The sequence below is a fragment of the Bos indicus x Bos taurus genome, chromosome 22, assembly GCF_003369695.1.
Source record: "Bos indicus x Bos taurus breed Angus x Brahman F1 hybrid chromosome 22, Bos_hybrid_MaternalHap_v2.0, whole genome shotgun sequence".
NCBI classification, from domain to species: Eukaryota; Metazoa; Chordata; class Mammalia; order Artiodactyla; family Bovidae; genus Bos; species Bos indicus x Bos taurus.
The window spans coordinates 24,022,732-24,048,535 of NC_040097.1; the positions used below are offsets into that span (position 1 = coordinate 24,022,732).

Consider the following 25,804-nt stretch of genomic DNA (forward strand, 5'->3'; position numbering starts at 1 on the left):
AAATGAGCAAGACTTCTATTCTGTCTGTAGGAAGCAGTGTCACAGCCACAGTGCCCTGCCCCAAGGAAGACTCTCATCATCCAGCAACTGAAGGGTTACACCTAGCTCAGCAGAGGGCTTCCAGGTGCCTGCTTCCAGCCTTTGGCCAATTTAAATTCTGAAGGTTTCTTGTTGAATATTTAAGTATCACTCCCGTAAACAAGTAACTTAACATCCCAACCCTACAGTTTGCTCATCTGGGTAGAGCTAGCACGTTGACCTAGAGCTAGTTTCTTCTAGCTCGAATCATCTATCACTTTATGAGAAGTGAAGATGAAAAGCAGTGATGGAGATGCAAAGACAGTGCCAGCTATGGACAGTGCTTACTGCCTGAAATCTCATTTTACTGGGAACTCTCATATAGAACTGAACTTCTAAGTCACTTGGAATGCTTTTTAAACCCCACTGATTCTTGCTCCATCTCACTTCCCTGCAAGAGGAGTTTGTTTAAAGAATCTGCATGAGGCTCCCAGGGCACTTTTAAAATTTACCTCTGATTACCATGGAGAAGGAAATGGCAATCCACTACAGTGCTATTGCCTGGAAAATCCCATGGACAGAGGAGGTTGGTAGGCTACAGTCCATGGGGTCGCAAAGAGTTGGACACAACTGAGCGACTTCACGTTCTGATTACCAACCACTGCTTTTAGGGGGAAAATCTCTGAACCTGAATGAACTGATATTTGCATTGGCCAGATAATCCCTGGCCAGAGGGACTTCTCCCACCCCCACCTACTTTTACTCCCTGTGCCAAAGCTCCCTGGATTTTGGAGGTTTCTGATCTGCTTGTCCATGCTGCTAATGGCTGCTGGTGAAACGTGCCATGTTCCAAAGTTCTCTGCAATTGCTCTGAGCTTCCTGTATATGAACTCAAAGAAGGGGTACAGAAGCAGCTGGGAGAGAAAAACCAGAGCGGCACAGTCCAACAGCAACCTCTGAAAGAGCCAATCAAAACTGCCGGCCTGCTGAATCATCACACAGGGTGAGGGAAGGGTCTGCCAGATTGGTCACCAGCAAGCAAAAAACCAGATAGAAAACTAAAAGTTGGCACTGCTGATTTGGAAGATGGCTCAGAGGCCCCAGTACAGGTAATTAGAACACAAGTGGTTTTGAAAAAACATTTTTTTTTTTTTTTTTCCAAAAAAATGGTAAAGACAACAAAACCATTTTTTGCTGTCTTCTTTCCTTACTTTTGCAGATTCCCTCTCTTTTGTGTTTTTAACTGAACTTGACAATGACTTGTCCTCTGTTCCAGAAAACGAAATGTCTATTTATTTTGGTAATTAATTTAAGAAAATGAACCCAGAGGATTTTTGGAATGACAGTATTAAAAGAGACTTCTCTCTCTCTCTCTCTTTCACACAAATACACACCTGAATGTACACACTCATACACATCACAACTGTACACAGCAAAGGCTGCAAGATAAGACAGGAAATTATGGGTTGTCATCACGGACTAGCTGTGAGATCTCAGGCAAGCTGTTCCAACTCTGAAAGCCTCAGCTCCTTTACCAGACACAATGGAGGGGAGACTGGTGTCTGACTCGTAGGGTTGCTGTGGTAATGATTAAGTGAAGTCATGTAGGTAAAGTGCTTTGCCCAATGCCAGCAAAAAATAGGACCATAATAAATAATAAAAGGCAGTTTTAAAAAAATGGTGGTTTGCTTTTACTTTAGGGAGAAGAGTGTCACAAAGTGCTAATGTTCAACAAATTGATCAATGAAAATGTTATTTATCTTTTGAATGTACATTATATAAGATAGAAATGGAAGAGATATATTTCCTTTCTTTACACATATGCATAAAATAGGCACTTCCTAGTTCAGATTTAGAAAGTCAGAAGTTAAGGTCTATATTCTTATTAGCAGGGCCACAAAGATATGAATTGCCATTCAACTTGCAGCTGGCTGGCAGTCTTGGCACCCTGACATCTGTTTCTGACTCCAGACTCCCATCTCTACCCCTTGGCTCTGTAGAGAGTCTAGACAGAACATTTCAGTTATGTTCCAATTAGCCCTGGTGGTTAAGAACACAGGACTGAATGGGATAAAGCCGGATGACACACCCTACGACTCGGCTGTACCACGTTACAAGCCAGTGTCATCCTACATTAAAGGTTTCACTTTAGAACTAATAATTCTGGGAGAGAAGAGGACATCACACTCTGCCACAGTGGAACAACCTGATATAGATACAAGATGAAACAAGCGATCATTTTAGGAAGACCTTCTTGGTCTTGAATTTTGGTCTTTTTGGAGAAACCAGAAACACCCTGAGAAATCACTTAATTTGAGGAAGAGACTTTAAAAAATAAAGAATAGGGGGGAGGGATACCATTTTAGAAACAATAAAAAAGATGGTTATTTTAACAAACATCCTAAAACACAGGACCAAACAGACAGATGGTTTCTAAGGAAACAGGACCATCAGAGAGAAATAAGTAAGCATCAGAGATAGTGAAAGGGTGCTTCACTGAGAAGCATACACAAGCATAAGCTTTCCAGCGTGCCCAGGGGAAATATAACGGACAACGGCCAAGCATGTCAGCACCAAGCCTCCAAGAATCTGACCAGGATGGAAGAAAATCTATGGCAGGTATATATGCACTCAACTGACACCTGAGAGCACAAACCACAGCTCCGTTCCTGTATTTCCTGAAGTCACAGAACATTAGTTACATTGAAGTTGATTGAAAAAAAATTCCAGTAAACATATAGAAATTTTTGTGCCTTCCATTTGTAAGACTTTTTCATACTTGTACACTGTTAAAAAAAAAAAAAAGTCCTAATGAATACAATAACAACAGCCTCAAGACATCACTAAAGCTTAATCCTAAAAACAGCAACTTCAACAAGAGGTGGCTCTGCCCAGAGTGGGCTTGACGTCACTGCTGTATGAGTTCATCTCCTGGATTTGTCACTTATTAACTGTGCGACACTGGACAAGTTACTAAACTTCTTTTTAGTTTCCACATCTGTACAATGGGAATATACCTACCTGGCTTGAAGACTGAATAACAAAGACAATGTAAATGGTAGAGCTCTGTAGCCTGTGAAATAGCTACCTCTTTGAGGCCTGGCAAGTAACCCAGCTCACACAGGTAGGACCTCCGCTTAAGCAAGACGCAAATACCTGAGGTGTCACATGCATGCTGTCCTGTCGCCGGCTCTCTGTGGGGGGTGCTGTGCCTATAGATAATGTGGGGTTTGTTTTGGGCCTCTTCATCTTCTTGTTCATCAATGGACAGTAGTGGTTCAATAAAATAATCTCCATCATGGGACCGAAATGTGCCCAGCTGCAAATAAAGAGAGATGAGAGGTTGACTTAATATAACTTAGCCACTGGGAGGAAAAGGACAGTGGAACAATGCCAAGTAAGTGGTGCCATCTTACCCAACTCCTTTCCCATGAGGGCTCCTTAAGCTGAAAATCTTACTGATATACTTGGAGTGGTTTTTTTTATTTTTCTTTTTTCACTCTCTGCCATATCAGTACCTTAACCTTTGATTGGACTCTACAGAACCTGCTATCCAAATCAGCCTCTAAGAAATATTTCCTTGGTGCTTAAGCTGATTTATATTCACTCCTCCAGGCTGCTGAAAGAGGGTTTCTGTGTGTTAAGACAGCCTGGAAACAGAGACAAGTATCAGTTTCAAAGAGAAAAGCCTACTCAAGAAAGCCTTATCCTGACTTCAAAATCAGGAAGCACATGTTGACCAGAAGGCACTCAAGGTGGTGCCGCCAGGGACAATGGCAGAGGAGCCTCTTGTCAACCCTTTCCCTGACCACAGGGAGTGACCCAGGATAAGACTTTCCAGGCAGGCTGCCCAAGGTTCCAATCTCAGTTCCACCACTCGCTCGCCCACCTTGGGTAAGCTCCTTAACTACTCTGAGTTTCATCTTCCTTGTTTATCAATGAGAGATAAAATTATTTACTGTCATTGTGCGGATTAAACGAGATAATGTGTATAAGTGAAGTGTAAGTCGCTCAGTTCTGTCTGACTCTTTGGAATTCTCTAGGCCAGAATAGTGGCCTTTCCCTTTCCCTTCTCCAGGGGATCTTCCCAACCCAGGGATTGAACCCAGGTCTACTGCATTGCAGGCAGGTTCTTTACTAGCTGAGCCACAAGGGAAGCCCAAAATGTGTGTAAAGTGCTTAGCAAAGGGATACCTTGTCAGGGCTTGGAACAGAAGTGGCTTTTGGTGTTGCAGAGTTGGCCAGCCTCTAACCACCAGGATATAGTTTGTGTTTGCCAATCACTAAGAGTTTCACGGTAACTCTTTCTCCTCCCCTTCCCATATACCCACAAGGTTTGCAAATTATAAATGAAGCTGCAAAGTTGAACCACCCAAAGGAAACATTACAAGAGCAATAAAAAGTTCCCTATGCCATGCCACTGGGCAGTGTTTTAAGGAAAAAATCAAGCTTTTCTCACCTTCTCTGTGGTTCCTTTTCCCTCAGTGCTGGGGAAAAGGCAAGGGCCTTTGACTTTCCCCCGGATCCAGGAAATGACTGTCCTTGAACATCAATGGCAGTATCAGCACTGAAGTATCACATTCCACCCAAATTCTAATCTACTGAATTGAAATATCTGGGGGGTAGGTAGGGCCCAAGAACTGACATTTTAGAATTCTTAGGCATGACAAAGTTTTAAAGTACTTGGCTAAGCACTGGGGTTCCCAAACCCAGCTAAGTGTCAAAATGTCCTGGGAAGTTGAAAAATAAATTTAAATTTGAGAAATCACCCTATGTATGCAGATTTGGTATTTCTAATGGTAAGATCTAGTATTTTAATTTTTTTAAAAAAAGTCTCCATGTGGTTCATCCCTGACTTAAAGATAAGACTTAGAGACAAGATAGTGTCAGAATAAGACAAGTATCTTATAAGAGAGTAACTGGCTTCCAGAGAAGAAGTGATTTAACAAGTTTGCTTTTACCCAGGCACCTCTCCCTATTTTCAAAACACAACTCTGGTGCTCTCTGAGCACAGAGCAAGAAACCGACTACAACATGTGAAAGCTACTAGAGATGGGCCACAAATACTGAGAAAGAATCTTGGAGCCCATCTGGTGAAGGTCTGGCATCTTTGATTATTAAAAGGGGAAACTGAGGTCCAGAGGCAGGAATTGACTTGTCCCTTTCAGTGATACAGAAGCAGCTGAATAGTTCTCCTGCTAAATCTGGAACTCAGGTACCCTGATTCTAGTCTAGTGCCTTTAAAAAAAAACAACAACAACAACTTTGAAATTCTCTTTAGGAACACAGATTCAGTCTCTGGCCCATGGTTAAGAGTATGGTCAGAAGGACTGGATGGGAACTCCAGCTCTGTCACTTGCTACCTGTGAAACCATAAGCAAGTCCCCACCTCTCAAAGATTCAGTGCCCTCAACTGCAAAATGGGTTCTTTCAAGGACTGGGCTGTTGTAAGGATTTAGATGAAATAATGGACACATAAAGCACTTATTACAGTACAAGACACATAATAAGAGTTCAGTAAAAGGAATATAAATGAGGTCAAATTAATTTGTGGCTGATTCACAACACAGTTGTTTGAATGAAGAGTAACCCTTTCTTGGCTAAGGTGACCATTTATTCAAATACAGGCTGTAAGTACTTACTACAATATATAAAAGGCACTGCGGGAGAGAAATGAATTGATGCTGACCCTCCTTCCAGGGAAAGGGGATAGAACATGTGTTGCAAGAGCCATAATACAAGGGAGAGCACACTAAACATCAAGCAGGGAGAGAGGTATATGTCTGTGAAAGTGGAGAGAGATGGCAGCAGTCTGAAGGACTAGGAAGAGGTTTCCTGGGGAACAAGATACATTAGTTACACTTTGAAAGAAGGGTGTGATTTGAGCATGTGAAGCTGGTTGAGGTCACTCACCTAGTAAATCCAAGGGCCCAAAGGTTATGAGATGGGAGGGAAATGAAATGTGCAAAAACAGTTTGCCTGAAATGTAGGATTTGTGAAGCAAAGCTTGACAGATGAGACTAGACTCTGGAGGTACAAAGGGGTGAGGAGGTGCAGTGGCAATGGCCTTAAGTGCCAGACGGAAGCGTTTATAGTCATTCACTAGGCAGTGGGGAGGCCTGTGCAGTAACTGAACAGGATAGCGACGTGATTTTGCACCTTGTCATCAGTCATCTACAAGCAGTGTGTGGCAGGGATTAAAGAGAAAAGACCAGGAGAAGAAGCCAGACAGAAGTATTTCTTAGACATCAGCCCTAATGAGAGAAAGAGAGAAGCAAAGAGGCCTAGAGGTAGAGTAGGGGTGCTTAGAACAGGTGAGAAACACATCTAAGAAGGAGTTCAGGGAAACTAATCACTGACCAGTGGGGTGAGGGAAGGGAGGAAGGCGGCATGGCCCAGTCTAAAGAATGAACAATTTCCAGGAAGATTTCCTGAGAGGGCCAGGAGGAGGGCCAAGATACTACAAGTACCAAACGGGTACGGGGACATCTTTCCAAGAAAGATAAATTCCAAAAGGAAGACAAAGGGGCAAGGGCTTTGGAGCTAGATTCATTCCAGCTATAAAGGGCTACCTCGCACTATTTTTCAGATAACATGCCAGATCTTCTGCACCTCCCTCCCCTCCAAAAAAAGAGCCAGACTGCAAATTAGGCGCAATACAAATGGACTCCTCAAGGTCTAGGGAGTTCGTCTTTCTTAAGTCCTGGCCCTCAGTTCCCTAAGAGAGTTACTACTCTGCAGTTACAAGTGCGAGTTACCACCTAAAATTGCCAGCAGAAATTAAGGTCCTGCGCAGCAAACTTTTATACCACTGCTGGGGCCACTCAGCAGGGTGTGGAGGCGGGGAGGGAGGAGGAGTAAAGGCTGTTTACAAACTTGACTTACACACGCAGCACCATCAGTAAGGTTCTGGAACTGTGGGTTACAGCCTTGGGATCTGGGCACACTCTGATGGTCTGGGTTCCAGCACCTGACCCACCCAGATCAAACAACCGTTCCAAGAACAGAAGGATTCCAGGCGTCCCGGGGCAGCGATGACTCATGCAGCACCCCCTCCCATTTCGCCAAATTGCCGTCTCCGCCCACCCCCAAACAATCTCAACGACGCACCGCGACTCTGGGAACTTTGCTGGGGCTAAAGGGGGTTCATCTTCATCCTCGCATACCAGCAGCCTAAACCTCCCTCCTCTCAGTCTACAAGCTTGCCTCCCTTCCCACCCGACCCCTCGGTTGAGCAGTGGAGATAGATGCAACATCAACATTTGGGACTCGCGAGCCACGAACAACAGCGCGCGAAGAGGGCAGCCAAGATCCCTGGGTAAGTAGTCAAGCTTCCACTTAGAAAAGGTAACGGCGGGGAGTATGGGTGCTCTGGAGAAAAGTAATTGCATCACTGGGGAGCAGGGCACACAGCCCCTGTGCGCTGGGAGATCCTGACCCACGATAGTTTCTGCGTCAGAGCGCGTGGCAGAAACGCACGTCGCTTGGGGAAGTCCTAGAACCGCTCTCACTTGGGCCAAAACCTTACAGCGGACCCTCAAATCTCACAAAAGGGAGAGGGCAGAGGTCGTGTAGGGCAGACAAGAGGGCAAGTGGGGCGGGGGGAGGGGGAAAGAGAAGGGGGCGGTGAGTAAATAAACACCGGGTAGGGGTACCAGCTTGGGTCCCCTGCTAAGTGCGTATTTTGCAACGCATGGAGGTGACTTCCGCGCCCTCTCACCCTCCCTCTCTAGAGAAATGTGCACTTCAGGCTCCCTTTTCGAATTCTCTGGCACCCCATGGGTAGTGGAAATCTCAAGAGAACTGAAATCTCTCCAAGCTCTCCCCAATATTTTTGCTTCTTGGGGCCACCCCGCCAGCAGGGTGCAGAGTCGGACTGCGACGCACCCCCACTCCTAGTTCCTTGCTGAAGCAAAGCATCTAGGACAGGCCCCGCCCTCTTCCCCGCCCCCTAAACCCTGGGCCCACCCTTCCGTTCCTGAGACCGGACCTGTTCCCTGTCAATCCAGTTCAGCCTCAGGGTTCCTGGCGCGTGAAAAAAGACCCTGAGAGAACGTGGGGACTCTAGATTACGCACCGCCCTCCCAAGACACACAGAAGGAACTCCCCGTACCCGACGCTGGGGATTCTCAGCCCACACCCCTGACTCAAGATGCACCAATAAGGAGTCGGGTTCTCCCAGTGCTCAGCTGCTCCACTCCTGGGCGGCCGAGTTTGCAGAAGGCAAGGACGTCTCTTCGAGTTTGGAAACCGACACCCCAGCCACCTACTGGTGTGGGGCAACACGCAGTTCAACAGTGGAGCTGAATTTGGACCCTAGAAAGCTCCGAAACATCCAGAACTCCCCCTCCCGGGACTTAGTGGAGGGGGCGGTGTCGGGGATGAGCTTCTTTCAAGTGTCAGCACACTCGCCGGAGTAGCCACCCAAAGCGTAGGACGCAAACAAGTTAGTAGCGCATGTTTAATGCTAGAGCAGAGAGACGGCGCAGTGAGGGTCCTAGGCTAGAGAGCAATTAAGTCTTCCAGAAGCGGGTGAGGAGGTGAAAGGGCAGGGCAGGGGAGGGGGCGCGCGTCCACTTACCATTCCCGAGCAGAGACTGATGACGGCCGTGTGCTCTGACTTGGTATTGACATGGCCTTTGTAGAAACAGTGCTTGAGTTCCGCTTCCTCCTCGGAATAAAACTTAGTCTGGTTCACCCCAGGTGCCCCAAGGAGGGTGACAGTGAACATTGGGGCGATAAATCCAGCATGGGCGGTGAGATTAAATAGAAATTGCTGGCCAAAGGCGGAGAGGCGGTAATGCTCCTGGGAGGAGGTAGCGGAGGAAGAGGAGGAGGCGAAGCCAGGCCAGGGGTCAGAGGCAGAGTTAATGCTTCGTCGCCTTCTTTTGAAGTGTACGTTCGTGGGAAAGGGTTCTCCGAGAGCGTTCACTCGGACGGGAGATGCGATTTCGTATTCGCTCAGGGTCTCTAATAATTTCACTGTAGAGAGAAGCAGAGGCACATGAACCAATAATATAGTTTTCTGCAAGTTTTAACTTGAAGTGTGTGTGTGTGGGGGGGGGCAGCAGGGGGGGGGGGGCTCTCCTAAGTTATTTTCCAGCTTTTTCCTCCCCATTCAAGTCAATCCCTTCATCTTCAGTGACTGGACAAATATTTGCTGAACACCTACTATGTATCAGAAAGTGTTAGATGCTGTCAGAGTCAGACACTGAACAAGACAAAATACATAACATGATTATAGATCCTGACAGATACCCTGAATTATGCGACGAGCTGGTGCCCCCAGTTACTAACAGGTTTGGGGCCTGGCGTGGGTAAGGAGGAAGATCAGGCTAAAAGAAGGGGGCGGACGACTAAGTTCTTTCCACAGTGTCTCTTTGAGAGATTGGCTGGGAATGACCTAAAGAAGGGAGAAGCTGCAAAGCGGGAGATAATTCTTTCTAGGAAAAGGAGAGGGGAGAGAGAGGCCTCCGCTGCGGGGTGTCCGCCGTCGGACACGGAGGCTAAGGAGGTGGCGACAGGGGCGGAAGGGTCCCCGTGGCCGACTCTCGTTACCTTGCCTCGGGTGCAGCCTGTCCTTGCGCACGGCCGCCGCGGCATCTGGGCTCCCCATCTCGGCCAGGTCTCGCACCAGGAGCGTTAGCAGTGTGGCCCAGGATACAAACTGCATGGTGCTCCCCACCCCTCCCCAGCCGCCCCCACCCCCCTCCCCTCCTGCCCTCCTTGGCTGCGAGGCTGCGGCTGCGGAGAGCGCGCGGAGCCCGGTGCCCGCCGCCAACTTTTGACTTTAGGAGTCGCTGAGGTCTCGCGGCGAGGGTCCCGTCTGCGCTCGGCTGAGCAACGCCGCCGCCTGCCGAGAGCTGAGCCGCTCGGGCCGCAGGAGGAGCCGGAGGAGCAGGAGGAGGAGGAAGACTGGGGCTCGGCTGCTTGGCCGCATAATGTCCAGGGAGCAGGCAGGAGAAAGCGCGGAACGTGCGCTCCGAGGCGCGCCGGGCGCCCTGTGCTGGCGGGGATAGCGGAGCGGCTTCTTGAATGGGGGGCTGGGGGGCGGAGGGGGGGCGCTACTCAAATACTCAGGTCCCCGCCTCTCGGAGAGGGGAGGAGAAAGCGGAGTGAGTGGGGACCGCCTCCTGCCACTCGGCTCCTCGGCTGCTGTGCGGTACTTGCTGCTCGCAGAGTCGCCGGGAGCGCAGGGGCGCCGAGTGCGGTCCGCCATCTCCCCGGGACGGGCTTTTCTGAGACTCCCTGCCCTGGCAAGACAGAGTAGAGAACGTTCTCCCCTTTTCCTGGCGCTCCCAGTCTCTCTCCCGTATCCTCTTTTTCTCCCTTCGGAATCTCTTCTCTCCCTCGCCCTGTCAGTCCGCTCTCTGCCCCCTTTCCCGCTTGTAGTCTCTTCTCCCCGTCCCTCTGTGTACCTCTCTAGTTCCCGCATCTCCCCCATCCCTTTTCTCTTTCTACACGGTCCCCATCTCTCTCTCTTCTCTTTCTCTCTTTCTGTCCCTGTCTCCTTTTGGTTTCTCACAAGTGAAAGTGGCCCAGCGCAGGAGCGCCTTCTCGTCCCACAGTTTCTCACTGAGGGAGGCGGTTTGGCTTCTGAGCTCCGCTCTTGGCCTCACCGCCCCAGGTCAAGCGTTTGGGAGCTGGGGTTCTCATCTGGCAGTTCAGGATGCGTTTCAAATTCATGGTCTCCTCAAAGTTTCCCAAAGCTTTTCAGTTGTGCTTGCCCCAACCTCAGACCCATCGAGAGAGTGTCTATAGCTTTCTGTAGGTCTCCGGCCCAAAAAAGGTTAAGAACTGCTCTGGGCAGCAAGAGGAGGCGGGGATTTCGGCGCCCCCAAGTGCCTCGGGTTTTAGAGATATGGGGAGCGGGGGAGAGTGAGAGGGGACTGTCATTGACTCGAGGGGAAGCACCAGTGCCTGCAGAGATTTCTCAACCACTTCCGCTTGCTTTTTGCCAGAGAAATGCTTGGAACAGTTTAAAGCTGACACTTTTAACTATACCTACCTCTGACGGGATGCATATTTTAAAGTCGGAAATTCTGCCAGAGAGGGATGGTGTGTATGTATGTGTGTGCGCATGTGTGTGTGTGTGTGAGAGAGAGAGAGACAGTGAAAGAGGTGTTTAATTCTGGATGTTTTGAACAATTTCTGTAAAAAATGAATATTTGCCCCCAAGTCCCGAACCAGAGTTCTCTGTTGCTTGGAAGGCTGGCACTCAGGGATGAAAACACCAAAGACTGCCTACTGGGGTTGGGGGTGGGGGGAGGGGGACTAAAGCAATATTCTATAAGTGTCCACTACTCTGGAAATATTAATGTAAATATTTCTCCTGATACAGGGAGAAATGACTTGGCAAGAATAGAATTTCCTAAAGAAGTTGTTAACCCAAACAGACCAATGTTGCCTTGACTGGAATTTATGATTGGTGCACACAGTGTAAAGACGGCAAAATAGAAACCCCTGTTAAGCACACAATCAGATTTTTAAAGAATAATATTTAAAACTTTTTCTTAAACCTTCAAGGTATTGACTAAAAGACATTTCTTCTAATACACAATCTTTCTTATCATTATGTAGTAAAAATTTCTCACAATCACAGTGTCTGAGGTTTGCTGACAGTTTAGCAGGAAACAGAAAAACATCAAGAAATCAAACTCTTAGCTGATTCCTATGGAAAATGTTCTAGGACTCCCACCATAAAATTACTCAAAAAGGTAGCATATTGCAGTATTTCCCATTAAACAATTTTCCTCTTTTTCAATTTGAATCCCTCCTGTAAAGAACTTAACAGTATAGCAATGATTATATGTAAGGACAGAGGTTTCATTGTGTGCTCTTTCTCAGTGGCTTTCTTTCTAGGACTTGGCATTAAAGGATGAACTTTTTTTATGGTTCTTTAACATTGCTCCTGATACAAATAACCATCTCTACAGCTGATAGGGACTAAAAATACAAAGTTTCTCTTGGAACTTCCTGAACTGATTAGGAGTCTGGCTTTCTGAATTTCTCATTCTCAGGGAGTTTATTCACCCTCTCTTAAGTGTTACGAGCTTACCTCTGGATTTAAATCTATAAACAAGTCTTAAAAACAAAAATCTTAGGAAGATATTTGAAATCATAATAAACGAACAGGACAACTGAGGGAGCTAAACAATTCAAGTCAAAATCTTTTGTCTGAATAATAATAATGATGATAATCAACTTTATGTGCTACCCCTTGTGCATTTAATACAACATTTAATTTTTACAGCAGCTCTATGAGGCAGGCAGGATAGTAATTCCATTTTACAGATAAGGATATTGAGGTTGAAAGAAGTAAAATAATTTGACAGATCAGATCAGTCGCTCAGTCGTGTCCGACTCTTTGCAACCCCATGAATCGCAGCACGCCAGGCCTCCCTGTCCATCACCAACTCCCGGAGTTCACTCAAACTCAAGTCCATCGAGTCAGTGACGCCATCCAGCCATCTCATCCTCTGTCGTCCCCTTCTCCTCCTGCCCCCAATCTCTCCCAGCATCAGAGTCTTTTCCAGTGAGTCAACTCTTCGCATGAGGTGGCCAAAGTACTGGAGTTTCAGCTTTAGCATCATTCCTTCCAAAGAAATCCCAGGGCTGATCTCCTTCAGAATGGACTGGTTGGATCTCTTTGCGGTCCAAGGGACTCTCAAGAGTCTTCTCCAACACCACAGTTCAAAAGCATCAATTCTTCGGCCCTCAGCCTTCTTCAGTCCAACTCTCACTTCCATACACGACCACAGGAAAAACCATAGCCTTGACTAGACAGACCTTTGCTGGCAAAGTAATGTCTCTGCTTTTGAATATGCTATCTAGGTTGGTCATAACTTTCCTTCCAAGGAGTAAGTGTCTTTTAATTTCATGGCTGCAGTCACCATCTGCAGTGATTTTGGAGCCCAGAAAAATAAAGTCTGACACTGTTTCCAATGTTTCCCCATCTATTTCCCATGAAGTGGTGGGACCGGATACCATGATCTTCGTTTTCTGAATGTTGAGCTTTAAAGCCAACTTTTTCACTCTTGTCTTTCACTTTCATCAAGAGGCTCTTTAGTTCCTCTTCACTTTCTGCCATAAGGGTGGTGTCATCTCCATATCTGAGGTTATTGATATTTCTCCCGGCAATCTTGATTCCGGCTTGTGTTTCTTCCAGTCCAGCGTTTCTCATGATGTACTCTGCATATAAGTTAAATAAACAGGGTGACAATATACAGCCTTGACGTACTCCTTTTCCTATTTAGAACCAGTCTGTTGTTCCATGTCCAGTTCTAACTGTTGCTTCCTGACCTGCATACAAATTTCTCAAGAGGCAGATCAGGTGGTCTGGTATTCCCATCTCTTTCAGAATTTTCCACAGTTGATTGTGATCCACACAGTCAAAGGCTTTGGCATAGTCAATAAAGCAGAAATAGATGCTTTTCTGGAACTCTCTTGCTTTTTCCATGATCCAGCGTCTCTGGTTCCTCTGCCTTTTCTAAAACCAGCTTGAACATCAGGAAGTTCACGGTTCACGTATTGCTGAAGCCTGGCTTGGAGAATTTTGAGCATTACTTTACTAGCGTGTGAGATGAGTGCAATTGTGCAGCAGTTTGAGCATTCTTTGGCATTGCCTTAAGGGTCCCCTAACTAGTAAGTCAGAGATATGGTTCAAATTCAGTTTCAGCGCTTTAGTCTAAGTTCATAATTATATATATATATTTATCAATGTTTTGATAACTATCATAATTATCAATGATTTACTTGTGTATAATGAGTAAATCATTGATCTGAAATGCTGCCAAATTTGGGGGGAGTGGTTTGGGTGGAGGTGGCTAAAATCATCAAGAGAATTCACTCAACTGTCTTTGCTATGTATGACATATCTTTGACTCTCTTACTTCATTTTCTATTGTTAAGTATTTCATGATAATCTTAATTATCTCACTGATATTTCAGGATGTTTCTCTCAGTATCTAGTATGGGTCTGGCACATAGTAGGAACTCAAGAAATATTTATTAAATGAATGAATAAATATAAACCTCTATTTTGTTTCAGCAGTCCTAAAGTGACTTTATCATATTTAAAGAAGGCAAATATCGAATTAATGTACATAAATATGTGATATAAATAAATGATATAAATTAATAAATGATAAAACATTTATATTTGGTATCCTTTAAAGAAATTTTTGTCACCAAGTTTTTGGCTGGAAACTGGAATAACTGTTTAGAAAAGAATCACAGTTAACATGATTTTATTTTAGATTTTTGGCACATCCATTAAAAATTAAAATGTATGTGTACTGAGCCTCAAAACAACCAATAAAATGTAAATTATAAAAGAAAACGCATGTGTATGCAGTTTGGAAGTTGGTCCTATACATATAGGAATATATAAATATACCTGAATGCAGGAGGGGAGACTAGATTCTGTAATAACTGGCCCCCTAGAGAAGTCTTCCCTGAACAAAGAACATCTTGTTGAGGTCACCTGGAGTTAAGGGAAGGACAGATTTTAGCCCATTTTCTTCTCCCAAGCTTTACTGGAATTGAATGTTATTGTAGATTAAATGGGAGGTTTCTGTGGATGCTTCTTCATGAAAATTAAATCTCAGAGGAGTGATGATGCAGATGAGTCACTAGGGAGAGACAGTCTGGTCAACAGAAATGTGAAAGATGACATCACATATGACTTTGCAGAACACCAGTGAAAACAGCAGGAAGGAGATCTGAAGCAAAGCCATCTCTTTCCACAGAAAGGGAAAACCCACACCGAAAAGAGAGGCAAACACCAAGAGGCAGAAATATAATGAACTGTTTTCTGAGTAGTCAGCAGTAAGTGGCTTCAGGAATAGGTAAGTCTACGGTACTGGGTAGCATGTGTGCTTGTGTGCTCAGTCACGTCCAACTCTTTGTGACCCCATGGATTGTGACCCCGCTAGGCTCCTCTGCCTGTGGGATTTTCTAGTTTACTGGAGTGGGTTGCCATTTTCCTACTCCAGGGGATCTACCTGACCCAGGGACGGAACCTGCATCTCCCGCATCTCCCACCTTGCAGGCAGAGCCACCGGTCGTAACTGCAGGAGACTGGAATGCTCAGGTTCTATCACTGGGTCAGGAAGATCCCCTGGAGAAGGAAATGGCAACCCACTTTAGTATTCTTACCTGGGAATTCCCATAGACAGAGGAGCCTGGTGGGCTACAGTCTATGGGGTCGCAAAAGAGTTGGACATTACTTAGCAACTGAACTATCACCATAGCAGTTCTGCTGTCTGGGTTCTGCTCTATTTTACATATGATGAAAATTAGACTCTGCAAAGTTAAATGACCCAATACAGCATTACAGAGCTAGAATGTGCTGAGTTGGGATTTAATCAGGAATCAGTTTACCTGCAAAACTTATTACCTCTGTAAATAAAAGCAGCTTAGTGACAGAAAGATGGCCATCTAATTGTTTCTGACCATTCAGCCTTTATACCTGGCCTGATGAGTATGATCTGTAAGAATATCCTTTCTTTTCATTTGAAAGCTAAATCTACAGTTCTAAATAACTCCTTTTGAGCCTACATGGAATGTCCTAGTCTGGTCTTTATGATGTTCTGAGATAGTTCATGATTAGCTCATGGCAATTTTACAAAGTTATTTATGTATCAGGTGTTCCTTTCCTACTTCTTGTTCCAGAAGACCATACTTTAGCTATTACCCAGGCTTTGGAGCCCCAAGTGAATCCCACTAACAATTGCTTGAGACTCTTTGGGCCTCAGATCCTTATTCTGCCTCCTTCAGCAACTGTAGAATGAGACCTCCAGACCAGGGGTTTCAACATCATAACTACAAATGATTCAGAAGTGCTCAGATTGAAACCACTCTTAAACTGAAGCCAAGTTAGAAAGCATTGCAGTCTGTGCACATACAATTTCACCATTTCCTGAAAGTCCACATTCAACACAGACAGCTGCTACCCTTGCTAGCATGGAATCTGACAATGCTCGGATTGTTGGGAGATGTACCAGGATGCTATATGCCTCCTGAAATCTGAACTTCTTCTGCCCTACTTTGTTTCACCCCTTTCATCTTGTTGGTGTTTGGTGTTATTTGTTAGACTTTAAACTATGTGAGGGCAACAGCAAATCGATCACCATCCTCACTGTAACCCCTTGGTGCTACCTAATAGGCACTCAATACATATTTCTTAAATGAATGAGATTATAATTATTGAAAGTTGTTTCTAGTTTTCAGAGCCAGTATTTCCTTTAATTTGCAAATCATTTTCTTTCTCTTACTCTCTGTCTCACACACACACAAAGACACACATGCATGCACACATATGGAACTCCAGGAATGATGGAGGTATCATTTCTCATGGTATCATCTCATGGTATCATTACTCCTAGGAGAAAAATCCTGCTTTAATTAGAATCTTATCATGATTATTACTTTCTAGAGTAGAAATTTCCAGAGCTAGGTTTTCTCCAATGCCTACTTTAGGATTATGAGCATAGAGTAAGAGTGCATTCTCTGTATCCTTTCCATACCCTGAAAAGACAGTTATAATCACAGTTGCCTGCTTCAAAGGGGTCCTGTGAAAATGAATGGACCGAGGTGCTGGCTTAGTGGCTGGCACAGAGGAATTGATCTCTAAACATCCAAATCTGCACTCTCACCTTCTGACTAACCCACTTACTAGTTAGGAAGAGTTGGAGAAGGCAAGGGCAACCCACTCCAGTGTTCTTGCCTGGAGAATCCCAGGGACGGGGGAGCCTGGTGGGCTGCCATCTATGGGGTCGCACAGAGTCGGACACGACTGAAACGACTTAACAGCAGCAGCAGTTAGGAAGAGTGATTCCTGATTCAGTTTGACAGAGAACAGCGCTGGCCACCAAGCACTCCTTCCCCTGTTAACCTCCTTCTACTCCCATCACCAGCTTATGGGGCTTTTTTTGTTTTACTGAAAGCTACCCAGCAACTCAGTGGTAAAGAAACCGCCAGAAGGAGACTCAAGAGATGCAAGTTCGATTCCTGGGTTGGGACTATCCCCTAGAGAAAGACATGATAACTCACTCCAATATTTTTGCCTGGGAAATCCCATGGACAGAGGAGCCTGGTGGGCTATAGTCCATGGGGTCAGAGAGTTGGACACCCAAAGTTGGACGTAACTGAGCACACATGTATGCATGCTACACTTCTACTGAAAAAGAAAATATGTCAGGTGTATGGTTATATTTCACTGACTGTGTATTTCTTCACATTCATCCTTGCTTTAGCTACCCTTTCAAAACTTTTTTTTTTTTCATTTTTAAACAGCTTTACTCTTTCTTTCTTATATTCTGCTTCAGTTCAGTTCAGTTGCTTAGTCATGTCCAACTCTTTGTGACTCCATGGACTGCAGCACGTTAGGCTTCCCTGTCCTCCTCCACCATATCTCAGAGCTTGCTCAAATTCATGTCCATTGAGTTGGTGATGCCATCCAACTATCTCATCCTCTGTCACCCCTCTTGTCCTCCTGCCTTCAATCTTGCCCAGCATCAGGGTCTTTTCCAATGAGTCAGCTCTTCGCATCAGGTAGCCAAAGTATTGGAGCTTCAGTTTCAGCACCAGTCCTTCCAATGAATATTCAGGACTGATTTCCTTTAGGATGGACTGGTTGGATCTCCTTGCAGTCCAAGGGACTCTCAAGAGTCTTCTCCAACACCACAGTTTAAAAGCATCAATTCTTCGGAGGTCAGCTTTCTTTATAGTCCAACTCTCACATCCATACATGACTACTGGAAAAACCATAGCTTTGACTATATGGACTATTGTTGGCCAAGTAATATCTCTAATTTTAAATATGGTTATCTGAGTCATGAAGATCTTTTTTGTACAGTTCTTCTGTGTATTCTTGCCACCTCTTCTTAATATCTTCTGCTTCTGTTAGGTCCATAGCTTTTCTTCCAAGGAGCAAGCATCTTCCACTTTTGTGGTTGCAGTCACTGTCCACGGTGATTAGGGAGCCCAAGAAAATAAAGTCTGTCACTTTTACCACTTTTCCCCCATCTATTTGCCATGAAGTGATGGGGCCAGATGCCATGATCTTTGTTTTTTGAATGTTGAGTTTTAAGTCAGCTTTTTCACTCTCATCTTTCACTTTCATCAAGAGGCTCTTTAGTTCTTCACTCTCTGCCATAAAGGTGGTATATACATATCTGAGGTTATTGATATTTGTCCCAGCAATCTTGATTCCAGCTTGAGCTTCATCCACCCCAGCATTTTGCATGATGTACTCTGCATATAAGTTAAATAAACAAGATGACAATATACACCCTTGACATACTCCTTTCCCAATTTGGAACCAATCTGTTGTTCCAAGCCCAGTTCTAACTGTTGCTTCTTGACCTCCATACATGTCCTCAGGAGACATGTAAGGTAGCCAGGTATTCCAGTCTCTTGAAGAATTTTCCACAGTTTGTTGTGATCCACACAGTGGTGGCTCAGCTGGTAAAGAATATGCCTGCAATATGGGAGACATGGGTTCGATCCCTGGGTTGGGAAGATCCCCTGGAGAAGGGAACAGCTATCCACTCCAGTGTTCTGGCCTGGAGAATCCCATGAATTGCATAGTCCATGGGGTCACAGAGTGTCAGACATGACTGAGTGGCTTTCACGTTCCCGTTCACATAGTCAAAGGCTTTAGCATAGTCAATAAAGCAGGAGTAGATATTTTTCTGGAACTCTCTTGCTTTTTCCATGATCCAGCGGATGTTGGCAATTTGATCTCTGGTTCCTCTGCTTTTTCTAAAACCAGCTTGAACATCAGGAAGTTCACGGTTCGTATACTGTTGAAGCCTGGCTTGGAGAATTTTGAGCATTACTTTACTAGCGTGTGAGATGAGTGCAATTGTGCGGTAGTTTGAACATTCTTTGGCATTGCCTTTCTTTGGGATTGGAATGAAAACTGACCTTTTCCAGTCCTGTGGCCACTGCTGAGTTTTCCAAATCTGCTGGCATATTGAGTGCAGCACTTGAACAGCATCATCTTTTAGGATTTGAAATAGCTCAACTGGAATTCCATCACTTCCACTAGCTTTGTTCATAGTGATGTTTCCAAAAACCCACTTGACTTCGAATTCCAGGTTGTCTGACTCTTAGGTGGGTGATCACACCATCATGGTTATCTGAGTCATGAAGACCTTTTTTGTACAGTTCTTCTGTGTATTCTTGCCACCTCTTCTTAATATCTTCTGCTTCTGTTAGGTCCATATCATTTCTGTCCTTAATTGTGCCCATCTTTGCATGAAATGCTCCCTTGGTATCTCTAATTTTGTTGAAGAGATCTCTAGTCTTTTCCATTCTATTGTTTTTCCTTTATTTCTTTGCACTGATCACTGAGGAAGGCTTTCTTATCTCTCCTTGCTATTCTTTGGAACTCTGCATTCAGAAGGATATATATATATCCTTTCATTTCTCCTTTGCGTCCTTAAATAAGTCCAATTTAGCATTTTTTTCAAACACTGGATTTTCTTTATCTGGCAGAATATTTTACATAACCAAAACATTAGCCAGAACCCAATTTCCCCACTGAATGAACAGTTTAAAAATGTTTTTATATGGTAGAAAATATTTACATATGCAAAAATGTAATTTCCTCTGCCAGAAGATGTTTAATAGGCTGTCTATTGTAAAGGTATTAATCATAATAATGGTTAACCTTTGTGATGGCTTACTACTTCAGCTAACAATGGATTAGGTTGTAGTCAATTCTTCTGACAACCCAATTAAATAGGAATGCCATGAGCTCCACTTTGGAGAGGAAGAAATAAACACAGGATAAGTAACGGGCTCAAGGTTACACAGCTAGTGAGTAGCTAAATGGGCCTTCAAAGGTAGACTTTCTGATTTCAAGGTCTGTATTCTTAAATCACGGGCTTCCCTGGTATCTCAGTGGTAAAGAATCTGTCTGCCAATACAGGAGTCAGGGGTTTGATCCCTGGGTCAGGAAGATTCCCTGGAGGAGGCAATGGCAACCCTTGCCTGGAAAATTCCACGGACAGAGGAGCCTGGCGGGCTATAGTCCCACGGGATCGCAGAAGAGTCAGACACAACTTAGTGACTAAACAACAACAGCAAAGCTTAAAATAGCATAAACTTCGATGGTGAAGAACACAATCTCAAAGAGTAGAAATCTAGACGTCAGAAAAAATTCAGATATCAGTCCAGCCAGGCCTATAGAGGGTCTGGTTTAGGGAGTCAGTCACAAATTGTGAGGCTTCCAGATATGGGTCCAACTGGGGTTGATGAAGAGGAGGCTTTTCCAACACCCAGACCACTCAATGACCTACCTGTAAGACTGGGTCTTGTGAACACTGGTCTTCTTCAGGGGTCTCATAGCAACAATCATCCTTATAAACTCTCACGGCCCTCAGTTCAGCTCAGTACCTTTATGTTATTCAGGCTGTACTATGGTCCTTGCTATTAAAATAGCATATGGCCAGAAGGCCTGCCTTCTAGTTATAAAGTGGTTCAGGATTTGAATTCCCTGTGAGCTTATGTGGAAGCCTGCTACAAAGAAGGTCTTCAAAGAACTTTTCAAAATATCTCAGCTACTGTGACTACCAAGGACAATGGAGAGGCGCTAGAGGCAGGGATAAATAATTTCATTTTTTACTTAATGTGGAAAAACACAGATGCATTGCATGCAACAGCTTGACATGGTAATGAGATTATGTGACATCAAATCAGTGCCAGTTGGAAATGGTATATTCACCATGCACTGTCTTTGTATTAATAGGCACCAATAACAGAAAATAGGTTGCTTCCTGAAATGTAAGCCTGGCAATTAGCACCTTGTCAAGTCCCTATCAGAAGCTGGCACAAAGAAAAACGTTTGTTTTTTTTCCCCACTTAAAAACAGGTCTGACGGTACATATCAGGGAAATTCATGGCAAGCATAACTGGAATAAAGTTTAGCTACTGTTGGGCTCTGTGCTAGAGGTGCAGTTACAAACAGCAATTATACTTTGGATGTTTAATTTTTTTCTGGGCACTTACCACAGTGGTGGTGGTGCCTGAATTCTAATTATAGTCAGCAACACAAATTCACCCATATACATTTTAAAAATCAGCACTTCTTATTTTGTGCTGATTGTTCAGTTCATTAATGCTGACTACAAATCTGGACCTCATGGAACTTATATTTGCTCTAAGCACCTTTTCTGACAGAGCAGAGGTAGAGAATAACTCCCTGAATGGTGACTTTGGTCCTCTTGTCCAGGAGGGATAAAGGTCCTAATAATTGAAAACAGACATAATTCAAGATCCTGTCCTCCCCACTTCACTGACCAGGTGGAAAGGGAAAGGAACCATCAAGAAACAGTAAATCCAATGAAATATTGGGCAATTATTTCAGAGTCAGAAAGAGCAGTATGTTTTAACATATAAACATGTCCAAGTTGTATTATTAAGTAAATGAGTCACAGTGTTGTTTGTGTAATTGGCTCCTAAAAACAAAATAAAAGAGCAAAATCTCAACCTGAACAGGATCTGCATAGGAAAAAAAATCTAGAAAGAGGGATTTACATCATGCTATAACCATATGACTGTGATCTCTGAAACCAGGAATTATGGAGATCTTCCATACTTATTACATTTCAGTGATACCTACCCCCATATTATCTGCCTTTTTTAGTAATAAGAATATATTACTTTCTTAGTGAGAACAATATTTTTTAAAAATAAAGAAACAATATATAAAGAAGATACAGTGTCATCACTACCCTCAGGGAAAAGTTTTTTCATAAATTACGCATAATGGTAGCTTTTTCTGTAACATTCAGTATGTATTTCACTATTTGAAAAGAACCTCACATATACTGATGTATTCAAACACTACAAAGAGATTTCTGATAGCTAAGTCAGGTTTTTGAATGAAATTTGACAGGAGCTTGTGATTTATATAGAAATGGAAGTGTTTGATATACAGTAAGTGTGGAATTAAAACATGATTGGAGAATAATTATTGAGTCTCAGGAAAAAGTAGATGCTTACTCAGCCCCTGACTATATAAACAAGGAAGACATTTATTTATTAAAAAATATTTATTGAACACCTACTAGGTACCAGGAAGACATTCATTTATTCAAAAAATATTTATTTAACACCTACTGTGTACCATGCAGTTTGCAGAGGAGCTCACAGTCCAGTGGGGAAGAGAAACACAAAATAAGTAAATAGGTGAACAAGTATATTAAGTACGCACAGTTCTTTGTAGAGGAGATTAAAAGGCATATAGTTGAGATTAGGTGGACAGAGAAAGGCTCTTTGAGATGTGCTAGATAAATGGAAGCCTTTGGCCACCTGATGCGAAGAGCCGACTCATTGGAAAAGACCCTGATGCTGGGAAAGATTGAGAGCAGGAGGAGAAGCGGGAGACAGAGGATGAAATGGATCGATGGCATCACCTGCTCAATGAAGATGAGTTTTAGCAAACTTTGGGAAACAGAAGGACAGGGAAGCCTGGTTTGCTGCAGTCTATGGGGTCACAAAGAGTCAGGCACAACTTAGCAGCTGAACAACAACATAAATAGATAGTAAGAAGGAGCCACCCCTTTAAAGAACAAGCAGAAAAATATTCTGGGCAGAGAGAACAGCAGGAGAATGTCTAAGACAGTTAAAGAAGTTGAAGGGTTTCAGAACCCAAAGAGGCCCTTGTGGTTGGAGTTCTGTGAATGAGGGAGAGGGGATGGAGAGTGGGGCTATGAGCGAGTGAAACCGGAGCCAGGTGTTATGGGACCTTTCAGGTGTGGAGTTTGTATTTTACTCTAAATGTAAGAGCAAGACAGAAAATCGTTAGGCAAGACACTCCTTTCATTATGAAAAAAAATCCCTCTGGCTGCTGTGTGGACGATGGGATCTAGGAGGCTATTGTGTTGTTCAAATGAGGATGAAGGTGGCTTTAACTAGGGTGTGGGAGTGGAGGTGGCAGGATTTAGATACTGAGAAAGTGTATTTTAAACAGGACATGGTGAAGGATGTTATCACAGGGATGAGAAGGGAGGACGTCAAGAATGAGTCCCAAAGTGATTATGTAGCAATTGCTGCCTTTAATATATACATATTACAACCAGAGAGAGAATATAAAAGAATAAAAACTCACATACAATAGCAACAAAATCACTGGGTATAAAAATAACAAGGAACATACAATGCCTATATGCATACTACTTTAAAACGCTAATGAAGGCTTCAGAGGTGATGTGAGTAGATGGAAGAGCACCACATTCTTAGGATGACTGAGTGTCAGTAAGGTGCCCATTCTCCCTAAGACAGTTTATAAAATTATGGGAAACACAATATAAGTGCCAACAGTTTGTTTCTGTTATTTTTCTTTTGTTTGAGACAAAATTGAACCAACCTTTACTTGAGAACATAAATAAAAAACAGCTTGGAAAATTTTGAAAATGAGTTATGTGTAGACTCTAGTAATAATACCAAATATTACCATTCTCTGATCAAAGAATAAAACTTTCCTTTGCTTCTGAACCTAAATAAACAAAATAAAACCTTCACAAAATTATTAACCAAAAAATATTCCAAATATCAAAATATAATGGAATGCCTCAGTAAATAAATATGGTGATACTAGATTATGAATGAACAGAAAACCCAATGGAAGAAACTAGAAAATCCAGAAACAGATCTCAGAGAATTTAGCTTCTGATAGAGTTTCTGAAATTGATTGGGAAAACTTGGACTAGTCACTATGCAGTGCTAGAATGACTCGGCAGCTATGTAGTTTAAAATATTTTTTTAATAATAAAACTATTTTAAAGTTGGTGGTGAGGATATGGAGAAAAGGGAACCCTTGTACACTATTGGTAGGAATGTAAATTGACAGTTGGAGGTTTCTCAAAAATTAAGAGTGACCCAGCAATTCCACTCCTGGGTATATATCCTAAAAAACTCCCACTAATTCAAAAAGATACATGCACTCCAATATTTATAGCTACTTTATTTACAATTACTAAGACATGGGAACAAGCTAAGTGTCCATCAGCAGATGAATGGATAAAGAAGATGTGGTGTGTTTATACATATATACATGCAATGGAACACCACTTGGCAAGCTGGGAGTGGCGTGGGGAGCACTAGAGATGTAGGGATGCACCCTAGAGGTATGTCAGTGGGGCAGCTGGAGTTCAGGAGAGGAGTCGAGGTAAGAATAAGGATGTCTTCTCCATGATTACAGAGTCAGGAAAGACAGGAGGGCAGCGGTTCTCCAATTTGCTTTAGTATGTTCCCAATCATCTGAAGGGCTTACCAAAACTATTCTACAGGATCCCATCCTCCAATTTCTGGTTTAGCAGTTCTAAAGGGTCAAGCCCAAGAATTCATACTTCTAAAAAATCCCATGGAGTGCTATTACTGCTGGCTGGGCACCGCACTTAGAGAACCAATGCCCCAAGGCAATGAGTCGCCACTGTAGCCTCCTATTAGAATCAGACAGAAAGCTAAGGAAAAAACGAAACATCTGGGATCCACTGCATTGCAGATCATTCAAGTCAGAACCTCTGGAAAGTGGGTCTGGGCACTGGTAGATTTCAAAAACTCCCCAGTTGATCTAATGTAAGCCTGGGAAGAGAGCTTCTGACAAAGGCGAAAGATACACTGGAGAAACAAGAGAAGGCCAAGAAGGAAGACTTGAGGTTGCTTGCTTTGAAATGACCTGGAGGCGAAGAGGAATCAGAGAAGAGACTCAGGTGAAGAGACTGAGAAGTGAAGAGATGAAAGGAAAACAGGGGACCCCACACGTGGCAAGCAGTCACTAGCTGGCAGCCTCTGCTGGGATCTGGCAAAACAGATACAAATAAGACCTATGCAGCCTTCAAAGGGCTTCTTCAGAGGGAAGAACCAAGAGGCTCTTTTAAAGAAGCAGTGGCATCATCTATCCATTTCTTGATGTGTGTCTTGGAGAAATACTTGCTTCCAAGTCTAAGAATGCACGTCAAGGCTGTTCATGGCAGCACTGTTTGTCCTACTGAAAAATTGGAGACAGTGTGTTTTCAGTAGAAGGATGGCTACATTATAGAAAGTGGTGGACTTACATGACAGAACCCTGCACAGCAATGCAAAGGAGCGAACCAGCCAGACGGTAATTGGCAAGATCACGAAAAACACTGTTGAAGGGCAGAAAGCAAGCTGAGGCATGCTATTTATGGGAAAAACAACATGCATAAGTGTATTTGGGAAAATATATATAAAAAGAGGGCTGCAAGGATACACTCAATTCATACCTGGAGAAAGGGACAGGGGAAAAATTTGAGGGTGATGAGTAGAGGGACTTTAGACTTCTCATGCTCATAATTGTTAAGACTTTTGATAAATGCACATATTTAATTTCCTCAGTGTTGTACTAATTTAAATTTTTAAAAGTCATTTACAGACGTCGGTAATTAGTAGCACATCTAAAGTTAATGTATGCATGCAGTTTAGAATTTTACTTTATGTGGGATCTTGATATAGCACTCCTGGTATCGCTCTCCTGATTTTGGGCTAATTGGAAATCTTCACTGACCACATGAAGTATTATCTCCCAACCTATTTCCTAAACTGAGAAAAGGGCAGAAACTAGAACTTCAAAGGGAAAAAGCCATTGCCTGCCTGTTACTTTTCTCTGAATTTTTCTGCCAAAGAAGCATGTTTGAAATAACATTTCAAAGATACAGACAACTTCCTTCCCCAGAGCCCTGCCTGGCAGACATTCTAGTTATTCAATTAAGGGGCTGTCCTGGAATGCAACTCTAAAAAGGCAACTGAG

General features: G+C 43.7%; 1 protein-coding gene and 1 long non-coding RNA gene across 4 annotated transcripts in view; one reads left to right on the forward strand and one right to left on the reverse strand.

The window, feature by feature from the left end:
• ADAMTS9 (ADAM metallopeptidase with thrombospondin type 1 motif 9) overlaps positions 1–9,717 on the reverse strand; it is a 162,125-nt gene extending 152,408 nt beyond the window's left edge. For both annotated transcript variants that reach the window (XM_027523573.1, XM_027523572.1), the window contains exons 1-3: positions 9,577–9,717; positions 8,600–9,000; positions 3,175–3,337 (exon numbers count right to left, since the gene is read on the reverse strand). In XM_027523573.1, the coding sequence (XP_027379374.1) occupies positions 3,175–3,337; positions 8,600–9,000; positions 9,577–9,691 (679 nt within the window). In that variant the 5' untranslated portion in view covers positions 9,692–9,717. The remainder of the gene's footprint in view (positions 1–3,174; positions 3,338–8,599; positions 9,001–9,576) is intronic.
• Positions 6,187–25,804, forward strand: part of LOC113880913 — a 128,137-nt gene continuing 108,519 nt past the window's right edge. For both annotated transcript variants that reach the window (XR_003507875.1, XR_003507876.1), the window contains exon 1: positions 6,187–7,336. This is a non-coding gene — a long non-coding RNA (uncharacterized LOC113880913). The remainder of the gene's footprint in view (positions 7,337–25,804) is intronic.